At 39.7% G+C, this 25,268-nt stretch overlaps 1 protein-coding gene across 2 annotated transcripts in view; it reads right to left on the bottom strand.

Annotated features, from left to right (window-relative positions):
* Positions 1 to 25,268, bottom strand: part of LOC126260036 (bromodomain adjacent to zinc finger domain protein 1A) — a 146,907-nt gene that overhangs the window by 28,929 nt on the left and 92,710 nt on the right. For both annotated transcript variants that reach the window (XM_049957209.1, XM_049957210.1), the window contains 4 exons: positions 22,000 to 22,104; positions 21,773 to 21,912; positions 13,904 to 14,025; positions 6,071 to 6,258 (listed from right to left, as the gene is read on the bottom strand). In XM_049957209.1, the coding sequence (XP_049813166.1) occupies positions 6,071 to 6,258; positions 13,904 to 14,025; positions 21,773 to 21,912; positions 22,000 to 22,104 (555 nt within the window). The remainder of the gene's footprint in view (positions 1 to 6,070; positions 6,259 to 13,903; positions 14,026 to 21,772; positions 21,913 to 21,999; positions 22,105 to 25,268) is intronic.

Below are 25,268 nucleotides of genomic sequence, written 5' to 3'. Positions count from 1 at the left end.
GAAAGAGGAAGCCGCCTTGTAGAATTTTGCACAGAGCATAACTTAATCATAGCTAACACTTGGTTCAAGAATCATAAAAGAAGGTTGTATACCTGGAAGAATCCTGGAGATACTAATAGGTATCAGATAGATTATATAATGGTAAGACAGAGATTTAGGAACCAGGTTTTAAATTGTAAGACATTTCCAGGGGCAGAGGTGGATTCTGACCACAATCTATTGGTTATGAACTGCAGATTGAAACTGAAGAAACTGCAAAAAGGTGGGAATTTAAGGAGATGGGACCTAGATAAACTGAAAGAACCAAAGGTTGTAGAGAGTTTCAGGGAGAGCATAAGGGAACAATTGACAGGAATGGGGGAAAGAAATACAGTAGAAGAAGAATGGGTAGCTCTGAGGGATGAAGTAGTGAAGGCAGCAGAGGATCAAGTAGGTAAAAAGACGAGGGCTAATAGAAATCCTTGGGTAACAGAAGAAATATTGAATTTAATTGATGAAAGGAGAAAATATAAAAATGCAGTAAATGAAGCAGGCAAAAGGGAACACAAACGTCTCAAAAATGAGATCGACAGAAAGTGCAAAATGGCTAAGCAGGGATGGCTAGAGGACAAATGTAAGGATGTAGAGGCTTGTCTCACTAGGGGTAAGATAGATACTGCTTACAGGAAAATTAAAGAGACCTTTGGAGAGAAGAGAACCACTTGTATGAATATCAAGAGCTCAGATGGCAACCCAGTTCTAAGCAAAGAAGGGAAGGCAGAAAGGTGGAAGGACTATATAGAGGGTTTATACAAGGGCGATGTACTTGAGAACAATATTATGGAAATGGAAGAGGATGTAGATGAAGATGAAATGGGAGATAAGATACTGCGTGAAGAGTTTGACAGAGCACTGAAAGACCTGAGTCGAAACAAGGCCCCGGGAGTAGACAACATTCCATTAGAACTACTGATGGCCTTGGGAGAACCAGTCATGACAAAACTCTACCATCTGGTGAGCAAGATGTATGAGACAGGCGAAATACCCACAGACTTCAAGAAGAATATAATAATTCCAATCCCAAAGAAATCAGGTGTTGACAGATGTGAAAATTACCGAACTATCAATTTAATAAGTCACAGCTGCAAAATACTAACGCGAATTCTTTACAGACGAATGGAAAAACTGGTAGAAGCGGACCTCGGGGAAGATCGGTTTGGATTCCGTAGAAATGTTGGAACACGTGAGGCAATACTAACCTTACGACTTATCTTAGAAGAAAGATTAAGAAAAGGCAAACCTACGTTTCTAGCATTTGTAGACTTAGAGAAAGCTTTTGACAACGTTAACTGGAATACTCTCTTTCAAATTCTGAAAGTGGCAGGGGTAAAATACAGGGAGCGAAAGGCTATTTACAATTTGTACAGAAACCAGATGGCAGTTATAAGAGTCGAGGGGCATGAAAGGGAAGCAGTGGTTGGGAAAGGAGTGAGACAGGGTTGTAGCCTCTCCCCGATGTTATTCAATCTGTATATTGAGCAAGCAGTAAAGGAAACAAAAGAAAAATTCGGAGTAGGTATTAAAATTCATGGAGAAGAAGTAAAAACTTTGAGGTTCGCCGATGACATTGTAATTCTGTCAGAGACAGCAAAAGACTTGCAAGAGCAGTTAAACGGAATGGACAGTGTCTTGAAAGGAGGATATAAGATGAACATCAACAAAAGCGAAACGAGGATAATGGAATGTAGTCAAATTAAATCGGGTGATGCTGAGGGGATTAGATTAGGAAATGAGACACTTAAAGTAGTAAAGGAGTTTTGCTATTTAGGGAGTAAAATAACTGATGATGGTCGAAGTAGAGAGGATATAAAATGTAGACTGGCAATGGCAAGGAAAGCATTTCTGAAGAAGAGAAATTTGTTAACATCGAGTATAGATTTAAGTGTGAGGAAGTCGTTTCTGAAAGTATTTGTATGGAGTGTAGCCATGTATGGAAGTGAAACATGGACGATAACTAGTGTGGACAAGAAGAGAATAGAAGCTTTCGAAATGTGGTGCTACAGAAGAATGCTGAAGATAACGTGGGTAGATCACGTAACTAATGAGGAGGTATTGAATAGGATTGGGGAGAAGAGAAGTTTGTGGCACAACTTGACTAGAAGAAGGGATCGGTTGGTAGGACATGTATTGAGGCATCAAGGGATCACAAATTTAGCATTGGAGGGCAGCGTGGAGGGTAAAAATCGTAGAGGGAGACCAAGAGATCAATACACTAAGCAGATTCAGAAGGATGTAGGTTGCAGTAGGTACTGGGAGATGAAGAAGCTTGCACAGGATAGAGTAGCATGGAGAGCTGCATCAAACCAGTCTCAGGACTGAAGACCACAACAACAACAACAAGCTGCTTCTAATGCTTCCTTTCTAGTTCTGTTATATTTGCTTACTTAAGGGGTTACCTATCTCAGAAGGCAGTAATGTAACTCCACAATCCTACCAACTCTGTCAGATGAAATGACTGTCATGTGTTCTAAAAAGATGAAATAAAGTAGAAACAAAGCACATAAGAAAATAATAAGGCTACAAAACAACTATTCTAGGATATAATGAAATAATATAATGTATCTTAAAAATGTCATCTGGGTATCTTATGTGAACGAGGAGTCATTGTCACATATTTTGGACAAGAAGTGAAATGAAATCCAAGCAGCGCAGCAGCAGATCCTGTACTCTGCCACTATTTTCTTTTTGCACCATAACCATAAGTATATTTAATGACAAAGATGATGTGACTTACCAAACGAAAGTGCTGGCAGGTTGATAGACACACAAACAAACAAACACAAACATACACACAAAATTCAAGCTTTCGCAACCAATGGTTGCTTCATCAGGAAAGAGGGAAAGACAAAAGGATGTGGGTTTTAAGGGAGAGGGTAATGAGTCATTCCAATCCCGGGAGCGGAAAGACTTACCTTAGGGGGAAAAAAGGACAGGTATACACTAACGCGAGAGAGAGAGAGAGAGAGAGAGAGAGAGAGAGAGAGAGAGTGTATACCTGTCCTTTTTTCCCCCTAAGGTAAGTCTTTCCGCTCCCGGGATTGGAATGACTCCTTACCCTATCCCTTAAAACCCACATCCTTTCGTCTTTCCCTCTTTCCTGATGAAGCAACCGTTGGTTGCGAAAGCTTGAATTTTGTGTGTATGTTTGTGTGTCCATCAACCTGCCAGCGCTTTTGTTTGGTAAGTCACATCATCTTTGTTTTTAGATATATTTTTCCCACGTGGAATGTTTCCCTCTATTATATTCAGTATATTTATTGATAATGAAAAGCATAGGAGGAGAATAGACATTTAAACAAAATGTCCAAGCTTTAACCTTAACCCCTTTAAAAATCAAGAGAGACAAAAACTACCAAAGAAGGCAATGTTGCATGTTAAATGACCGAGTTCCAAACTGTTATGTGATGTAACACAGGAATTCATTCTTCAGAAAAAAGATGCCTCTCGTCCAATAAAGTAGTCTCCTCCTGCCACTACCAAGTTTTACCTTACAGAGTGTTTCTAAGAAGGCAACCGTACACTATTTATTTAATTCATTCCACACATGGAACAACCTAACACTGTTCTTCAATGTTATAACAATACTTTACACACTGAACACTTTTACAACATTTTCTGCAATCACTACAGCAATTAAAAGTTATCCTGTATATGACAGACAAAATTTGTATTATTGTACATGAATAAACAAGACAGACTTTTGCACTAATTATCTTTCGCACACGTACGGGTGTGCAGTAGCACAAATAGAACAGCTGCAATGTATTTTCTTGTTGATTAAAAAGTAATTCCACAGGACAATGTCCAGTGTGTGTTACAGAACAATTTTCCCAAATAGTCCATTAAAAAACAGATGCAATGTACTTGTTTGTTTTAAAGTTAAGAGTGCCTACTTAATTTCTGATATTAAATCTTCTAAAATAAAATCTTTATATATTCCTGACACATTTTCTGTTTGTGCAGGACTGTCCCTTCCACATGACTATATACAGTGTGAGTCAGGAGGAAAGGTACATGCTTTGACAGGCAATATTACTGATGATTCTGAACAAAAAACTTCTTATAAACATATGCCCTTTTCTTAACCGTCTCCATGTAAACCAATGAAAACAGCTAGGAATGCAAAAGGTGCAGGTGACGGTAAATTAAGATACTGTTATGTTATGGTTTGTTTAATTGTGTACGTTTCCTCGCAAAAGATGTTCAAACAGTCCATTGTCAACTTCAATGAAAGTTGCTGCTGTTGTATATAGGTGTTGTGTCATCGATAGGGGCTCAGTTTTGCATTCCTTTACCTGGGCACAAGCATGTAAAATACGAGTGAGAAGTTCCTCTCTAGTGTCCACTCTGCGTTTGTAGATGTCGCTCTTCAGCCACCCCTGCAAACAGTAATCCAATGGGGTAAGATCAGGTGACCTCGGTGGCCAAGCAATGACTGCACGGTGACTGATCCAACGACCAGGATATGTTTTGTTGAGATTCTGCGTCACTGGCTGTACGGAATGTGTAGGAGCTCCATTATGCTGGTAGAGCATATGAGCTCATGTTACCAAAGGGATATCCTCCATGTATTCTGGTAACACATTTTGAAGAAACTCAAGATACCATGTCCCAGTAAGACAGTTATCTAAAACACCTGGACCGATGAGTTGGTCGTCAATATTACCACACAACACATTGACTGAGAAACTCCATTGAAAATTCGTTTCCACAGTAGTGTGCACTTGCGCATACATGAGTTTTGCACGTGTTGTTGATTCTGTAGCGGGTAAATGTTGACTCATCAGTGAACAGAACACACAATCATTCATTGGCAATTATCCACTGACAGAATTCTTGTTGGGCAGCAGCATCTCCTTCATGCAGATGATGTACTCTCTGCCAATGAAAGGGATACAGACCATGCTCGTTTACTGTGCGTATCACTCGTGTTTGTGCAATACCAAGTTGGACAGCAGTTCTTCGAGAGCTAGTAGTAGTATTGCTTTCCACTACTTGAAGAATTTTCTCGTTGTACAGGACATTCAGAGACAACATTTATGCTGGGAATCGTACCAAGCTCATGCAATCTGTGAAACTCCCTGCTATCTGGCACCCTGCGATTCGGAAATCATTGTTGGTATTCTCGCACAGCAGCTCTGAAATTCCCATTGGACAAACCATAGACAAACACCATGTCAGCACACACTGCATGTGTGAAGATCCATGGCAGTTTCACTACACAAAACTGTATTCATTGTTCATGTAACAACACTATAGTACCATGCACTACGACAAGCACTGTCAGACTGAGACTTGAGGTAAACAATTGCACCATGTGCAAGTGAACTGGGTACTGATGCGGTTAGTAAGGACGACGTTACATGTTTCCCGTTCCTAGTTGTTTTCATTGGTTTACCTGGAAGCGGTTAAGAGGAGGGCATATGTTTTATAGGAGTTGTTTTGTTCAGAATCATCACTAGTATCACCCTTTCCTCCTGACTCGCCCTGTATTTTTAAGAGAAGAGCTGCATAAATTTTATAGTTGCCAATAAGCTCTTTTGTGCAAAGCAAAGTATTTCCATTTGGACTGTCACACTAAGAAAAAATATTGTAACATTAAATGTCACTTTCAAATAATTTATAACAGATTGCTGATCAATGTAAAAACAGGAGACCCTAAAATAAAAATACTTGATTTTTAGTATCATCAAATTTAATTTTTATAATGCACTTGTATGAGAATACACTGCGCATCATGGATCATATCACCTCACAGAAGATGAAAATTTACAAATAATGCGTGGGGAAAAAGAAGTGTGAGAGGGAAAGGAATATAACGGTGGTGCTTGCATTGCTGTAAGAATTTGATCTGAGGCTTTTCTTTCAAGCACCTACTACATATTCTGTTTATCACTCAGTTCACAGTATAGAATACAAATTTCAGTTAAGTTTCTGCATAACATCTCAACCAAAAGGTCCACAAAGAAATCTGAACCTATATCTAATAACAAATATATTTATAGTAATACCATATATAGTATGTGCTCACCTCTAAGAACTCTCAGTTCCTTTCCACTTTTGCACAACGAACAGTTCCACTTGCCTCTTGGTGGGTACTTCAAAGGTGGACTGCAACAGTCTAAATGATACACATGAGGGCATGTGCTACATGGAATTAACTCCTCACCATCTTCCCCACACTCGTTGCAAACTTCATCATGCACCAAATCACAGGGTCTGAAATTGACAAGCAAGATCAAGAAACTTTAAAATCACAAAATAAAACAAGAAAGCTATTGTTACGTTAGCTTAAGGAGTAGTTACTTTTCCCAAAAATAAACACAGACATATTTGAGTATAAGAAATTCAAGGAAATTCGCTGCCTGACAAAATGCAAATCACCCAGAAGAGGAGTTGAGAGGGTATGTGATGTTATTCCAGTGATTACTGTTCTGGCATATACAAGCGCCAGAACGAAGAGGAAGAATATTAGAACAGAGAAGGTGGTGAGGAAACGTCAGCCAATAGCACGCTGACAAGGAAAGCACCACGACTGGAGCGACAACTGCCAGAAGTGAATATAAGCGCCGCTCCTGCCAGTCTCGGCCACTCAGATCGGCTCGGCATAAGGACATTGATGGACGGCTGTAGACAGGCACTCGCACAACAGATTGTAGTGATCCGTATCAAGTGCTTACTTGGACTTTGTCTATAGCGATGAACATTACTGTTTGCACGTTACCTGTGGCACCGATATAGCTCCAAAATTAAGTACAGTCAATTGCTTTACTGAAATAAAACTACTAATGTTATTTGCTTGAATTGTTGTACAGTATTCCAAGAACGCAGAATCTTTTAGGCAAAATAAGTGACGAGAGGGCAAGATCCAACAACTACAAAATCTAGTCGAATTTGCAATGGACCAGGATGTACGAGCCAACTCATCAGTATGACGTGGAACTGGCTGTAGCACACACAGATTCAGTGGGGAAGGGCATCTTAAGCGGCTGCATCCTATCGTGAGACAAGCTGGCCCAGAAATATTGTAACTTGTCCTTGACGTCCTGGATATTGCCACTGGGAAGGATCTTATGTTCGAACTGGTCATACATTTATCATATTGGGAACTGATCTGGGAATCTTGTTGGGCCACAAGAGTACCTAAACATTACATACACAGCTCATACAGACAGGTGCCACCTGCAGACTAGCACTGTCCTGTTGAAAGTGGAACCACAATACTGCCGCACGAGAATTAACACGAGAGGATGGAGGATGCCTGTGACTTGCCATTGTATCGTCAAGAATTCCCTCCATCACTACCAGCTGACATATGAAGTTGTACCCAATGCTCCTCCACGTCACCCCCATACTCACCGACCATGATCATTTGGCATACTGCAGAATTGCATTTCATCGTTTAACACAATGTGACGCCATATCAGTAGCACAAACTTCCCAGTCACAGCCACTCCAAACACAGCCATTTGTGTTGTGGTGTTAATGGCAGCCTATGCATGATAAAGTAATTCCCCAGTCCGGCTGCTATTACTCTGACCAATGGTGCGAGATGACACAGAATATTATACAAAATCAATGACTCGTTTTAAGTAATCCGCCCTTTTGCCTGTCAGACATTGCAAATTGGAGTCTTGATGATAAAATATGGCTGCACTCAAATTCCTATGCAGTCCAACACATCGTGACACAACATACTGTCACATCCGACTGCCCCATAAAGCTGAATACTACACAACTACCAGCCAGCCAATAGCCAAATAGAGATCCACAACAAGAGCCCCTTTCAAACTATGACAGGTGCTCATAACACTGTTTCATAAGAGTACATGGGGTCTCTGTGTCCTTCACAGTGACAGTTCAACACCTGATGCTATTCACATCGCCTATTTACTTGCTCACAGAACATGAACAATACTAACGTACTCTGATGGCTGTTCTGCCTCTCTCACAGATTTGCAACTATGCTCATATACATATCCATTGACAGCTTATGTGTATGAAGTTACACTGAAATCTGGCCATTCTGGGTGCTTCACTTTTTTGGTCAGGCAGTGTAAATTAGAAATATTTAACTGAAACACATTTGAAGAAGCTGTATTTGTATACAGAGTGTTACAAAAAGGTACGGCCAAACTTTCAGGAAACATTCCTCACACACAAATAAAGAAAAGATGTTATGTGGACATGTGTCCGGAAACGCTTAATTTCCATGTTAGAGCTCATTTTAGTTTCGTCAGTATGTACTGTACTTCCTCGATTCACCACCAATTGGCCCAATTGAAGGAAGGTAATGTTGACTTTGGTGCTTGTGTTGACATGCGACTCATTGCTCTACAGTACTAGCATCAAGCACATCAGTACGTAGCATCAACAGGTTAGTGTTCATCACGAACGTGGTTTTGCAGTCAGTGCAATGTTTACAAATGCGGAGTTGGCAGATGCCCATTTTATGTATGGATTAGCAAGGGGGAATAGCCGTGGCGCGGTACGTTTGTATCGAGACAGATTTCCAGAACGAAGGTGTCCCGACAGAAGACGTTCGAAGCAACTGATCGGCGTCTTAGGGAGCACGGAACATTCCAGCCTATGACTCGCGACTGGGGAAGACCTAGAACGACGAGGACACCTGCAATGGACGAGGCAATTCTTCGTGCAGTTGACGATAACCCTAATGTCAGCGTCGGAGAAGTTGCTGCTGTACAAGGTGACATTGACCACGTCAATGGATGGAGAGTGCTACAGGAGAACCAGTTGTTTCCATACCATGTACAGCGTGTGCAGGCACTATCAGCAGCTGATTGGCCTCCACGGGTACACTTCTGCGAATGGTTCATCCAACAATGTGTCAATCCTCATTTCAGTGCAAATGTTCTCTTTACAGATGAGGCTTCATTCCACCGTGATCAAATTGTAAATTTTCACAGTCAACATGTGTGGGCTGACGAGAATCCGCACGCAATTGTGCAATCACGTCATCAACACAGATTTTCTCTGAACGTTTGGGCAGGCATTGTTGGTGAGGTCTTGATTGGGCACCATGTTCTTCCACCAACGCTCAATGGAGCACGTTATGATTTCATACGGGATACTCTACCTGTGCTGCTAGAACATGTGCCTTTACAAGTACGACACAACATGTGGTTTATGCACGATGGAGCTCCTTCACATTTCAGTCGAAGTGTTCGTACGCTTCTCAACAACAGATTCGGTGACCGATGGATTGGTAGAGGCGGACCAATTCCATGGCCTCCGCACTCTCCTGACCTCAACCCTCTTGACTTTCATTTATGGGGGAATTTGAAAGCTCTTGTCTACACAACCCCGGTACCATATGTAGAGACTCTTCGTGCTCGTATTGTGGACGGCTGTGATACAATATGCCATTCTCCAGGGCTGCATCAGCGCATCAGGGATTCCATGCGACGGAGGGTGGATGCATGTATCCTTGCTAACGGAGGACATTTTGAACATTTCCTGTAACAAAGTGTTTGAAGTCACGCTGGTACGTTCTGTTGCTGTGTGTTTCCATTCCATGATTAATGTGATTTGAAGAGAAGTAATAAAATGAGCTCTAACATGGAAAGTAAGCGTTTCCAGACACATGTCCACTTAACATATTTTCTTTCTTTGTGTGTGAGGAATGTTTCCTGAAAGTTTGGTCGCACCTTTTTGTAACACCCTGTATAATTACACACATGAACTATGCTAGTGAACACATCTTAATTTTGTTTCTCTCCCTCTCTCTCTCTGTATGGGTTAAACTGGTAGAAGTTTATTCAGGGGAAGATCAATTTGGGTTCCGGAAAAATGCAGAAACAAACAAGTCAATACTGACACTATGATTTATTTTTGAGTATAAGTTGAAGAGAGGTAAACCAAAGTTTATACAGGTTAAAGATTTAGAGAACACTGACATTGTTAATTAGATGAAGGGCGCCACAAACTTTTAAGTCATTTATAGCCAGGTGCTGGATATTTTTGATCACATAGTGTATGTCGAAATTCTCATTTTTTTTTTTTTTTTTTTTTTTTTTAAATGATTACACACACAACTTTAAAACATTGTCATGCTAAATGAGTGATGGTAAGTAAGGTCTTAGTTCTTTTAAACGAACTGTTAAACGAAGTGCAAACTGGGAACTTTTTGACTACAATGTATGATTTAGATAAACTTAAAACAGTCCTCCCCCCCCCCCCCCCCAAAAAAAATGGCCTTTGTTTCCTTCATTTCGATATATTTAATCTTTCAACAAATTATTGTTCTGTTCAAAAGCTGCAGCTGTCATTGGTGAATGGAATGTGTCTCAAATTTAAGGTGTTTCTCAGCATTATTTGTCTTTTCCCACCCAGTTCAATGATTAACAAAATCTGCAGAATATTAATTTTGATCTTTCATAGGCAGCCACAGCCATGCAACATGCTTGACAACCCTACAGAGAGAACTAACAAGGCACTTAATATAAATACATCAAAAAAAGTTTCACATCACCTCGGTTCCGAGAATTTCAGAACCTGTACAGAAAATTGGAATAGAAAACAACAAATATCATTTGCACCCTTTTTATTGCTCATGAAAACCACACACTGCATGTTGTACCACAATACAGGAAGACCTTCAGAGGTGGTGGTCCACATTGCTGTACACACCGGTACCTTTAATACCCAGAAGCACGTCCCCTTGCATTGATGCATGCCTGTATTTGTCGTGGCATACTATCCACAACTTCATCAAGGTACTGTTGGTCCAGACTGTCCCACTCCTCAACAGCGATTTAATGTAGATCCCTCAGAGTGGTTGGTGGGTCACGTCGTACATGAACAACCCTTTTCAATCTATACCACGCATGTTTATTAGGGTTCATGCCTGGAGAACATGCTGGCCACTCTAGTAGAGCGATGTTGTTATTCTGAAGGAAGTCATTCACAAGATGTGGGCGTGGACTTTCATCCGTGATGACAAATGCCTCGCCAATATGCTGCCGATATGGTTGCACTATCGGTCAGAGGATGGCATTCACGTACCGTACAGCCGTTACGGCGCCTTCCATAACCACCAGTGGTGTATGTTGGTCCCACATAATGCCACCCCAAAACAGCAGGGAAGCTCCACCTTGCTGCACTCTGACTGTGTGTCTAAGGTGTTCAGCCTGACCGGGTTACCTCCAAACACATCTCCGACGATTGTCTGGTTGAAGGCATATGCGACATTCATTGGTGAAGAGAACGTGATGCCAATCCTAAGTGGTCCATTCGGCATATTGTTGGGCCTATCTGTACCACACTGCATGGTTGCAAAGATGGACCTCACCATGGATGCTGGGAGTGAGGTTGCGCATTATGCAGCCTATTGTGCACAGTTTGAGTCTTAACACACGTCCTGTGGCTGCATGGAAAGCATTTTTCAACATGGTGGCATTGCTGTCAGGGTTCCTCTGAGCCATAATCCGTAGGTAGCAGTCATCCACGGCAGTAACAGCCCTCGGGTGGCCTGAATGAGGCATATCATCGACAATTCCTGTCTCTCTCTCTGTATCTCCTCCATGTCTGAACAACATCACTTTTGCTCACTCCGAGACGCCTGGACACTTCCCTTGTCGAGAGCCCTACCTAGCACAAAGTAAAAATGTGGACGCGATCGAACTGCAGTTTTGACTGTCTAGGCATAGTTAAAATACAGCCAACACGAGCTGTGTACCTCCTTCCTGGTGGAATGACTGGACCTGATCAGTTGTCGGATTCCCTCCGTCTAACAGATGCTGCTCACGCACGGTTGTTCACATCTTTGGGCGGATTTAGTGACATCTCTGAACAGTCAAAGGGACTGTGTCTGTGATACAATACCCATAGTCAACATCTATCTTCAGGAGTTCTGGGAACTGGGGTGATGCAAAACTTACTTTGATGCGAGTAGAAAATAGAACACTAGAGGAAGAATTTTGACGCACTCGAAAAACTTGACAGATATGGTTTTCGGATTGTTATAGCACAGAGTGTGCATACTATACATATAGTAGCAGACTGCTGTGAACATTAATGAACTAGAATTTTGACTGTCAGAGGGAAGAGGAGTGGTGCTGGGAAACAAGCCATGGCTCCCTCTCACATCGCAGCCAGCCTTCACGTGTGTTCTGCGAAAGCAGAATCGAAACATTATCACAGGGGTTGCTATCTCTTCTGGCATTGTAAGGGTTGCAATCGAAACCTGTGATGGAGCAATGATTAGTTGCTTCACTCTTTTCACAATAAGAAAAGGGTGAGCAAAATAGTTCAGCTACATACAGTTTGCTATGAAATGGGATAGGAGGAGTTTTCAAGGCGAAAATTTTCATTTTTTTTCCCTTCAAATTTTACTTTGCTGTTAGTCAAAAATTTTACATCATTGGGTAAGTTATAAAAAAATTTAGTTGCACCACTGTGCACCCATTTTTGTGCTAAAGACAACCTTGATGTGGAATAATGAATGTCATTTTTCTTTCTGATATTGTTCCTCTTTAACTGCAGTGGATTATTTGCAATAATCTTTATGAGGGAATAAACATATTGTGAATAATCAGAATGCCCAACTCCTTAACAAGATGTCTACAAAATAACTGTGTGTGGTCACCACAAATAACTCTTACAGCATATTTAAGCAATGAAGACTTGCTTTCTTAAAGATGAGTTTCCCCATAACATTATTCCATATGACATTATCAAATGAAAATATGCAAAATATGTCAACTTACTTATTTCTCTCTCCCAAAGATTTAAATTGATTCTAGGTGCAAATGTGGTTGAAGTAAGTTGTTTTAGGATTTCTGAAGTGTGCTCTCTCCAGTTTCAATTTTCATCAACATGGACACCTAAAAATTCTGAAGTTTGCGCCCTATTTATTATTTCCTCACTGTGGGTTACACCTATCATTGGTGTAGTACCTTTTGATAAGCAAACCTGAATATGTTGTGTCTTTTTAAAACTGAGGGCTAGACCATTAGCAGAAAACCAGTCGATGACACTTTTGAGAATGCTGTTTACCATTTCTTCTGTTGCTATATGTATGCTTGGATTGATTACAATATTAATGTCACCTGTGAAAAGAACTAATTCTGCTTGTTGTACATTAGATGGAAGATCATTATCACATGTGAGGAACAGCAGAGGACTTAAGAGAAAAGAATACAACTTTCTGCATTCGTTTGGTTAGATATAACATTATCCATTTGCTGGCTATACCATCAATCCAATAAAACTTCAGTCTATCTAGGAGGATACTGGGATTCACGCAAATGACTTAGATAAGTCACAGAAAATACCAACTGGCTCTATTTTGTTATTTAATGATTGTAAAATCTACTGAGTGAAATTGTAGAGTAATTCTTCTGCAATCCTAGATCTGATCTGCTGAGGATATTATTGTTGCTCAGGTGAGATATTATTCTAGATTTATATCTTGATTGTACTACCACACAGTGGTGAATTCTCACATGGGCAGATACCCACTGGACTGACATCTCTTTAACCCACATTTGCATTTGAACAACATTCCCATGACATTTCTGATCCAGTCTTTCCAATTATAAGTAGATACTGAAAGGGCCGAAACAGGTATGAGGTAATCAAATCAGATAAGGAATTTCGGCTACTCTGGCAAAAGTTCTGCACAAAAGACTTGAAATTTGTGATAAAGTTAAATATGTTAGACAAAAACTACTGAGTTATGAATTACTTTTACTAAAGAGTGCTGATGCGTGGAAAGTAAAATTTGGGACTATACAAGTAGACGGAAAGTCTCGATCCAGCAGTGGTGATGTAATCTGTTTTACAGTTATTAGAGTGTACTAGCAAGCCTTGCTGTTTTTATTGTGATTAAGGCTATACTTACTCTTCTTTTTTGCTTGGCTCATCCTCATCTGAGAGATCTGAGAAAAGGCGTCGTGATTTCTTTACGTGAACCTTTGTTGGCGGTTTGCAGGCTGGGCAAAACCAATCACCTTTTGGGACACACTGAAAAAAATTATACATTTAACTAAGTTTTACAATTAAAATGTGTATGTATAAAAAAAGAAGTACCATTTTAAAATACAAAGAAATCTGACTATTAAAAATTATGACGTCCATCAGAGACAGGGTACTGCAAACATCTGGTGGATGATTATTGGAAACAAAGTAATAAGCCCGTACTTAACTGATGAAAACTTAGAAGGTAACAGATTCGATGTCTAATGAAAGTGATTATGTCAACAGGGAGGTACTCAAAAAGTGATCCCCAAGACTGTGCAATGTTGGCAATATGTTGCCACTGGAGTGTGTGTGTGTGTGTGTGTGTGTGTGTGTGTGTGTGTGTGTGCATGCGAGAGAGAGAGAGAGAGAGAGAGAGAGAGAGAGAGAGAGAGAGAGGGGGGAGGGGGAGTTGAAACGGCTTTTGTTGAGGAAGCAGCACTCTAAATATGTAAGCACACAAGGTACCTGCAGGATGGGCACAACAGCTCTCCGATCATTTGTGGCTAGGCATGCACAGACCCCCATCTTTCCTGGATTTTTGGGAGGATTTAAAGGTTTTTGCAAGTGGCCTGAACATTTACTTCACTTAACACTACTGAATATTTTTTTTGGTTGCACTCTAGGATCAAGTCTAATACAAGTTCCAAAAAATTAAGACAACTAAGACCATCACTCTGTTGCTATAAGTGCTTGCTGTCAAAAAGAATGTCTCCAGTCTGTTCATGTCCTTGCACAAGCAACTACATATGCTTGTTACAGTAAACTGTGAGTATTCTGAACAGTTTATGATCGAAACACAATTTCATGGAACTGGTTACGACAATTTTGTAATTGCCCTTTGTTGCACTTTTCAAGAAGTAAATAAATATTTGTCAAAAATCTGGTTCTAACACCCTCAAATGCTATGAAATTATTTTATTACTGCAGTGAACTCACTGCATCAGTACAGCTACACTGTGCCAGCTGAATAGGCATTGCGGCTGCAGATGCGTAGGATAGGAATTCATTGCAGGCACTGTACCAGTTGAGCTCGTGCCATACACAATGACATGGTGAGTGAATTAGGAGAGGACTGGGGCACGGTAATCCTAGATGTCATCGTGTACTGCACGAGCTCATTTCACTTGGTGTGGTGCCCGTGCAGCATTCGTATGCCACACCCTTGTGGCCTCTCCCCACAGCCATCCTTCCCTCCCACTACCTGTCTCCTTTCACCCCTCACCCACTCAACACAAGCAGTCGATCTGCAGCACTTGCCAGATGGCACAATGTAGCTATACATGTGGTAAAGCGTGTGCATGACCCAATCAGCTGAGTAACGGTTCTGTTTGCTATCACTACATTCTGCATTAGACAGCAATCAGTACGATGTTGAAAACAGAAATCCTAAAAACCACATACTGGATTTCAGACAGGGAAACACTATTGAATTTGCTTCTTGAAAACATAAGAATATGTTTGTGGCAATTGTAGCAGTTAAATGCTATTCAAACCACAAAAAAAAAAAAAAAACTTTTCAATGTAATCATTTGGTGCAATGTTTTTAAGCCTTATCCAGCTGATAGCCCAATTCACCTTAAGGTGAACATGCTGTGTTCAATAAGCATTCATACGGCTTTTTCTTGTTGATACTTTCCATCGGCTGAAGTATGTATTCATTTTAGATCTAAGACACAAAGAGCTAGTGCTACTATGGTACAAATTATTCTATACTCAGATGGTAAAATTTTATTTCAAATGACATTTATTTCAAAAAGCCCCAACAAGACTGTTTTTAAAAAACACAACGTCCTTCTGAGTGTCTTGAGTCACAGCAATGACTTTCATTAGATTTACCTTATTACTACTTTAGTGTCTTACATGCCCAGAATAGATCTTATTTATACAAGCAGATAATATTTGATTAGCCTAATGAGACCAAATAGATATTGTATCAGATTATCCTCCTTTTAACATTCTAAATCTTTATTCTTCATGTCTACATACTTGGAGCCCTCTGCTGCTAGACAGCTACGAGCTGTAGCCTGTGGCATTGCAGTGTGTAATCTAACTATGTCCGTGCAAAAACAGCGTGCTATAATCAAGTTTTGAATTCAAAGAGTTTGTTCACACATGGATCACCTCTCCTTCAGAATGACAATGTCAGACCACACAAGACTGTTGTGACATCTGTACAATATTACTGATTGTCCTCCATACAGTCCTCATTCGGCCCCCTATAATTTTCGCCTGTTCTCAAAACTTAAAGAACACTTTCGAACGGCTTCACTTCAATAGTGATGAAGTGGTGCAAGAAGAGCTGAGGTTGTGGCTGTCAACAAAATGAACTGTTCATTGAGTCTCCTGAAAATAAGGAGGTGCCGCTTTAACCACTACAGCAACTTGCTTGGTCTCTACTGATACAGCACAAGATATTCGAAAGCTTCATCCAGGCCACACACACATTCAGTGCAACCTTCGAGTGATTATAAGAAATTAAAGCAGGGAATGTGATTCCATTAAATACAGAGTATTTTAAAAAGATTCAAGTGATTTTGCAAGACTATGGGCTGATTGTCTAAAGCATTTGATCACCTTAGATCAAGCTTAACTTGGGAATCTGCATTGTATAAACATCAAACCCAGATCATATTGGCATGGAGCAGGATCATATTTGACTGGTGAAAATTCACCAATTAAAGTAAGGTTCAACTGTAATTGTCAGTTCACAATGCAGTGACATTACAAAACAATACTGTTTTGAGCCAATGCAAACTACTGAAATTGTAAAAAAGTTGCTGTTAACAAAAAATAGGAAATATGTAACTAGGCCACTCCCATATTGCTGAAGCTCGAAATATTTTTTCCATCTGTAAGGTTAGGTTAAGGAAATTATTGCCTATGTACATAATGAATGCAGATAATAATTGATCTCGTAACAAATCTTGGAGGCAACTCTTAGTTTATGTGATTAGTTTAAAAGCATTTTATAGACACATCCTGACAAAGTAACAAAGGAAAGGAGAAAATAATCAAATACAGATTTCAGAGAGAGAGAGAGAAAGAGAGAGAGAGTTTAGACGTGTACATCGTAAAAGATTGAAATGATTTTCTGTTTACTTTCCTCCATTTTATAACACAACACATTCAATAATAAATGCTGTGTATCTGAGATGTGTGTGCAATAGCTGCGACAGAAGCACAATAACTGTGTCAATAGCCGAATTTCGCCATGTTTCCAAGCATGTTTTGTACTAACTTAGATCAACACTGAATTTCCTTTGGTGGATTCAAGTTTAGTATTGTACAACAGAGAAGAATCTTCAACAGATCTGAATTTCTGAAGTAACATCAAACTTGGCCTCCATTTAGTAATATTTATATAATCGGCTCTATATATTCTACATGAATGAAGCTAAGAGACTTTAAATTACCTTCAAAACTAAAAAGTTTTTGTTAACATCACTTGTTACATGTTGGTTCATATGGATGCTGATAAGAGGGGAGGAAGGGGGGGGGGTAGTGGCAGCAGCTTCAGTTGCATAACATCTTCAAATTACTTACAGGAATGGAACAGGCTGATGTCTTTGACACTCACTGATCTTTCAATCTCTTTCTGGCCATGGACAAGCAGGATACTAAGTGGAACCTACTTCAACATATGTTGACTTCCACTTACCAAACATGGTGATACACCGGTTAGCACTCTGGACTCCCTTCACATAGAACAACAACAGTTCAAATCTGTGTCCGGCTACTCACATTTCAGGTTTCTGTCATTGCCCTAAATAGCTCCACGGAAATGCTGGAATGGTTCCTTTGAAAGGGCATGGCCACATTCCTTCCTCATCCTCGAAACAACCTGAGCTTGTGCTCAGTCTCTGACCTCAATAGCAAAGGGACATTCAAGCCTAAATCTCCCTTTCTTGACTTCCATTTACTTTTTATTCAATGACCAATTATATGTGCAGACAGATGGAGTTGCCGTGGGATGCCATTTTCCACCTATTAATGCTAAACTTTTTATGGGAGATTTCAAGGAACACACCATGACGGTGGTGCCACTGAAACCTATTTGCTTTTTCAAACATGTAGACAATTTTCTTATCTGGTCTCATTGCAGTGAAAAGTGGGGAGGAAGGGTGAGGGTACAATGGGAAATACCATTTATAGGAACCCAAGTCACACTGATTTGTATCTTCAGGCTGGTAGTTGTCACCACCCGGCTCAGCACGGAGTATTTTGTACCTTGGTTCGTAAGGCTCTTGTAATCTAACTCTGGATGTTTGCCAACTAATTTAGATCACCTCATTGCCAGAATGGTTATAGTGCAAGACACACTACACATGGGTTGAGCTATCAATCAATCATGTATCGGATAAGTGATGAAAATAACAAGGTGACAACTAGGTCTACAGCTTTTTCACACTGTATAGGTAGAATTTCAAAGAGGATTAATCATATCTTAATTTTATCCATTGTTTTTCAGTGTTTCGTCCACGACTGTTTTACTTTCGTAAAATCAAGAACAAACCGCCTTCAGTCACAAGTTGCATTTATTTACTTTATTTTAATCGTATTCTGCACAAACACTATGAAGTGTTTTCAACCGGGCCTTTCATGGTCAGCAAAGAATGTCTTGGCTTTCGGGGTTGGTGTCTACTGTATCTCAAGCAACTGTGGCATGTCATACATTGATTGGACCATCAGGTCCGCGGAGGACCAGTGTGTAGAACTGAAGTATCACACATGTTCACATCAGTCAAGCATATCTGCTATTGCAGAACATTGGTTTTGGTATTGATCCTTGTGTGGATAGCAACAACACAGAGATTCTGGCGTGCACTTCCAGCTATTGGGATTCTGTATGGCACACTTTTTTTTATGTACATGTATGCAGATTATGTCCACACAGTTTCCGCTGCTGCAAGATCATAGGAAGTCTGCACTGGAACATAATGGTGCGGATGTTTCATCGTAAGCAATCGAAACATCTTCCCTTTATTAATTTGTTTACATCACTTAAACTGTTGTGAGGCACAGTTACAGTTAAAAAAGACATTGTCTCACATCTTGTTTTGGTTGTAGGGAACCACCACCTCAAGGAAGTTTCAGCAGTTGGGAAAACAAAAGGTGAAACCTAATGTAAAATGTGAACTAGCTATCTGAAGATGAATCTGTCTGTTCGAAACTGGTAACGGCAATATTTAAATAAATAAATAGCATTGTAGAAAAGTAGCTGGTTGCTGTTATCTTCTATTTAAGTCAACCCATATTTTATATACTGCCAAGGGCTCAAAATGTCAGTTTTTGACAAAATAGTTTATAAATAGAGACTGACCAAGCGAAGGGCAGGATTTCAAGCAGAATTTAAGCTACTTGTTCACCTGATGGCAGTTAATATTCTGACACAGTGTGAGTGTGAGTGTGTGTGTGTGTGTGTGTGTGTGTGTGTGGTGAGGGCACGCATGTGTGGTCACACTGGATTGTGTTATGTTTTTATACATATGCCTTATAATGGTTCAGGGTCAGCACATCTCCACCTACCCAGAATTTAAATTTCCTTGCACTGTTCTCTCTCATTGCATTTGTGTCTCAAAAATTATGGGTTGATATGTTGAAATGTGTTATATAGAATGATTAAAAGGTAAGAGGGATCATGTTATGAAAGATTATGCCCGAATGGTGAACAAAAGTGGCCAAGATGTAGAGAATGAGGAGGAACTCAAGAAAATGTGGAAGAAGTATTTTGAAGAACTCCTGAACCCAAATGCAGACCTGGATGAGGAGGAACAAGCCGAGGAGAAAAAAAGAGGAGGAACAGCAAATAGAAAAAGACCTTACATGGGGAGAAGTGGAAGAGGCATTGGGCAAGATGAAGGGAGGGAAGTCACCAGGTCTGGATGAGCTAAGTGTTGATATGGTGAGAGCAGCAGGAGAGGTGGGAATACAATGGCTATATCGAGTAATGAAAATTGTGTGGAGACTGAAGATGATCCCAGAAGACTGGAAGAAGGGAATAATTGTCCCAATCTTTAAGAAGGGAAATAGAAAAGAGTGCAAGAACTATTGGGGAATAACACTGATGAGTCATTGTGCAAAATTTTTGAGAAAATTTTGGAAGCACAAATTCGGTCAAAATTAGGAGGGGGGTTGAGAGAAGAGCAACATGGCTTCAGAACAGGGAGGTCCATAGTGGACCTAATTTTTGCTGTAAGACAACGGCAGGAATAGCATTATGAATATGGAATAGATCTACTAATGACCTTCCTGGACATTGAAAAAGCATATAATAGTGTACATAGAAGCAAAGTGTGGAAAGCCCTGGAGAACAGGGGAGTAGCAGAACAGATTATTTGGAGGATAACGGAAATGTACTGCGGAAGTGTGAGCTGTGTGAAAATTGGAGGAGGGAGATCAGCTTGGATTGAACAGAAGAATGGCTTGAGGCAGGGAAGTGCACTTTCACCATTACTCTTCATTTTAGTGACTGATGATATAATGAGTACAGTAGCACAAGTAATTGGTGAAGGAAAGATGAAAGCTATGGTGTTTGCAGATGATCTGATGATTTGGGGGAATAAGGAGGAGGAAGTAGCAGAGCAATATGACATATGTGAATGAACACTACAAGAATATGGGATGAAATTCAGTATAAGTAAGAGTGAGATGATTATCACAACGAGAACGAAGGACAGAGGAACAATTGGAATAACAATTGGCGGGGAACGACTGAAGAGAGTGAAGAGTTTCAAGTACCTAGGAAGCCTGATACAGGAAGATGGAAAGAACAGCAGAGAAATAAAGCCCGATATGGGGCAAGGATGTACCCCGAATCAATAAATAGGTCAAATACCAGGCGCACTATGTCCCGATCCTGACATATGCATCCGAAACCTGAGTTATGAACGGAAGAGAGGAAAGCAAGTACAAGCTAGTGAGATGAAATTCTAGAGGAACAGTACTGGAGTGATAAAGACAGACAGGTTAAGAAATGAGAGGATCAGAGTGTTAATGAAGGTGGAATCATTACAAGAAGAGAGAGAGAAATCAAGGCTGAGATGGTACAGGCATGTTAAGCAAATGGAGGAGAAGAGGATACCCAGGAGGATACACGATATGAAACTGGAAGGAAAAAAACCAAGAGGAAGACCAAGAGACACAAGGCTAAAAGCAGTGGAGGAATGCGTAGAGAAGAAAGGAGAAGACTGGACCACGGTGAAGACGGAGAGATGGTGGCAAGATAGAAGACGTTGGAGATGCGTATGTTCCGAACAGACCAGCCAGAGGCTGGAAATTGTCCAAGATGACGATGATGATGATGAAATATTGGCTACTGTGGAAAGGCATCACACAGCTGCATTCCTGTAACTTGCTTGAATACTGTCGGGGTGTTTCTCATGTGTCCAATGGTGGAGGGGGGTTGAGCACATTGAAAATTTGTGCAAGAAAATTGAAGTTTGGTGCTAAACATAATTATAAAACAAATGAATCTTTTTGAAACACACTGTACATTGTTTGATTTTGGGTTCAATGTCCAACTTCAGGAATTGGGGATTGACACTTGTCCACTGTGCCATGCATATTGCTTACTTCTCTCTCTCTCTCTCTCTCTCTCTCGTGTGTGTGTGTGTGTGTGTGTGTGTGTGTGTGTGTGTGTGTGTGTGTGTGTGTGTGTGTGTGTGTAACTTACTATAACCAGTTTTCCAAAATAAGTCCAATTTTCTTACAATTCAATTACAACACAATCAAAATAATCAATGTTACTTACTTCAAGTTTTGGTTTCAGACAATACAAGTGGTAGCCTTTGTTGCATCCGTCACAAAGCAACATGTTTTCTGCATCTCGTCTTCGTCTGCATACACGGCACACAGCATTCAGAAGCGATTTTGACCACTGAATACTATTGTCTGCCAAATTAAAAGGTAAAACATAATTGTAAACTTGAAGTCAAATCCAAACTGTGACTCTTACATGGTGAAAGAGATCATACAAACCTAAGGTCAACAGATGAATATACAGCTGTGAGAAACTGGACGACGCCATCAAGGAAACTTCCCATCGATCTATTAGAGATGAGTTTTCACTATTGGCTTCCTCAACTGAAACATTTTGCAATATGTGATTTTTTTTTATTCCTTCACGATTCTGTAACTTCTGAGTAACATACACAAATTAATAACATTATAAAACAAGAAGTAATGCAGAACCAACACAAATACAATTGAAGGAGACTAATTATGAAAGTAAACTGGCTACAAAAGAATATATAGAAAAGTGCTACTAACAGCAAAGAAGTCTCATAACGATAAAATTATAGATATAACAGAAAACAAGATAAATGCATCCTGGAATGTCACTAAACAGGGGACAAATGGAAAAAAAAGCTAAACAGGAAAACATCCTTTTACATCAGAACGGTATTATAATAGAAGAGCCTAAAAAAGTAGCAAACTTTGCTAATCAATATCTCAGCAATACAGCCACCAAACTTCAACAAAAATTTGACAGAAAACAGCACGTACAATCAATAGATTATGTTCCAAACACAATGATGCTGCAAACCCACCACCACAGAAGAAATAACCAGCACTGTTCGGAACCTAAAAAATAAAACCGCAACAGATATAGATGAAGTGCCTATGTGCCTGCTTAAGGACAGTACAGAAAGTCTCAATGAGTCCTTGGTACACATCATAAATGAATCATTCATCACAGGTAACTTCCCAGAGGCACTGAAATATGCAAAGGTTTTGCCCATACTTAAGAAAGGTGACCCAAAAAATATAGAAAACTACAGACCAATATTTTCACTGTCATCCTTTTCAAAAGTAATAGAAACCATAATGAAAAATAGACTAATGGGATGTCTAACAAAATACAATCTTTTATGCAAAGAGCAGTTTGGTTTCAGGCCTAACAAAAGTACACAGGTAGCTATAGCTCAATTTATAAACACTGTTCTTGACGAACTAGATAAAGGAAACCAGGTAACAGACATCTTCCTAAACTTCACCAAAGCTTTTGACACAGTCGACCACACAATCCTGCTAAACAAACTGGATGCACTTGGCATAAGAGGAGTAGTAAACAGATGGTTTCACTCATACCCGAAAAACAGGGTGCAATGGGTAGAAATCTCTCACACTAACAACAATCACACAATACAATACCTCTCCGACCCAGAGTATATTAACAGTGGAGTCCCCCAAGAAAGTGTGCTTGGTCCGATATACCAGAAAGTGTATGTCAATGATTTTCTGAAGAGAATTAAACTTGGTGAAATGGTACAGTTTGCTGACGACAGTAGCATCCTACTCACTGATGCATCACAAAACATACTAAACAATAATGCTGAAGAAACACTTAAGCAAGTGTGCAACTGGATAGATAACAACAAACTTACTTTAAATGTAAACAAAACCAATAGTATCAGCTTCCACACCAATAAAAAAATCCAATGGTAACTCTATAAAAGTGAAAGATGAAAGCACAGAATGTGACTCAAAAACAAAATTTCTGGGGGTGCATATTGATGCTCAACTAAAATGGACTGAACATATTAATGCCCGTGGAAAGCAAATAGCATCAGCATGCTATGCCCTTAGAATAATAAAATCGGCGTGTAGTTACCTCATCCACAACAGCAACTTACTTTGTATATGTGCACTGAATCATTTGTTATGGAATAATCTTTTGAGCAACAAATACTCAGAATATGCAAACAATCTTCAAACTACAAAAAAGCGCCATCTGAATTATGACCAATAGTAACAAGAGAATGCATTGCATCGAGTTGTTAAAATCTATGGGAAGCCTGACTGTTCCCTGTGAATACATTTTTCAAACAGTGATTCACATAAAGAGAAACATCAATCAGTACCCAACAGTCAGTTTCCTACATGAACATGAAACCAATCGAGTCACCACCTATATCTGAGCAGAAAAAACAAAACGAAAACACAGAATAGTGTACTATACAATGGACTTTAACTATTCAACAAACTTCCACAGAATATAAAAGATAGAAGCAAAAGACATGCCTTCAGACATAGGCTAAAAAGTTATTTGTTAGAAAAGTGTTTTTATTCTGTCAAAGATTACCCGGAAAGTAGGTAAAATTTCGTCGACTGTGTGACTGATTAAGTACTGTAACTAGGGGGCTCTCTTTGGTATGTTGAATAACAGATTGGTACATCATGTACAATCATGACACACAGTAAGACAAATAATTGTTATTTACATTTAGGAAATGCAATTGCACTTTTATATACCCTTGTGTCTATATCATATATATTATTTGTTGACAACATCCATGCAATCTATATTGTCTATGGACGGGTAGAAAAAAAAAATAAATAAATAAAATAATATAAATCACTTCATATAGTAATGAAACAAAAATCTGGATATGCAGAAGTAAAATCCTGTACACTTATAAGATTGAGTGCACTGTACAGTGCAACAGCAATCCTGCTCAGTAAAACAGTATTTGCATGGAGGTGCTAACAATGAGGAACACTTCTGATAATTGCTATAAGAATATTCCTAAATACCACGTACAATCAATCAGCAGCTGTTTTGAGCCCTCACATTGTTTTTGGATATAACACCAACCCAGGTGTTCATGAGCAAATTCTGAATCTTGCAATGTCATCAAAAAACACATACATATTGTTACTGGATCAACCAGAAACTGGATTTGACAAAAGCTTCTTGACAGAACAAAAACATTAAATATTTTCAAGGTAGCAAATGAAAAGTAATAAGTTCATAAATGTAAATACATCTACCGAAAAGGTTTTACCCCTGCGGAGAATTATCCAAAACATCCAATATTATCCCGGACTGGAATAACTTAACCACACCCTATATCAGTTCTTCAACTATCACTGTGACTGGAAACAAGGAATAGTCTACCCAAAATCCTTGCCATAGCTCTCAAAGTGATATTTTGCCATCCATCTGATCCACTCCTTCCCCTTTGTCACATGGGCCAGACCCCAATCAAACATCCACCCTACAGACCCAACAAGCACATACTATTTCAGTCCAATTCCAGGCATATCCTATTCATTCCAAGAAAGTTCATCATTATGTGCTTAGTATCAATAAATGTGAAGAGAATGGAAAAGTAAATGCAACAGAGTTGTGTACATTTATTTAATAACAGTTTAAGACATCAAGTAATCACAGGAAGAAGATTTGTGAAGATGACTATCCAGGACAAGGTATAAAAACAGGTTGTCAGGTCGGTAACATTCCA

This window comes from Schistocerca nitens, chromosome 5 (assembly GCF_023898315.1).
Source record: "Schistocerca nitens isolate TAMUIC-IGC-003100 chromosome 5, iqSchNite1.1, whole genome shotgun sequence".
In the NCBI taxonomy this organism is placed as follows: Eukaryota; Metazoa; Arthropoda; class Insecta; order Orthoptera; family Acrididae; genus Schistocerca; species Schistocerca nitens.
Note: the sequence above shows the minus strand (reverse complement) of the source record. Positions and strands in the feature narration are given on the sequence as shown.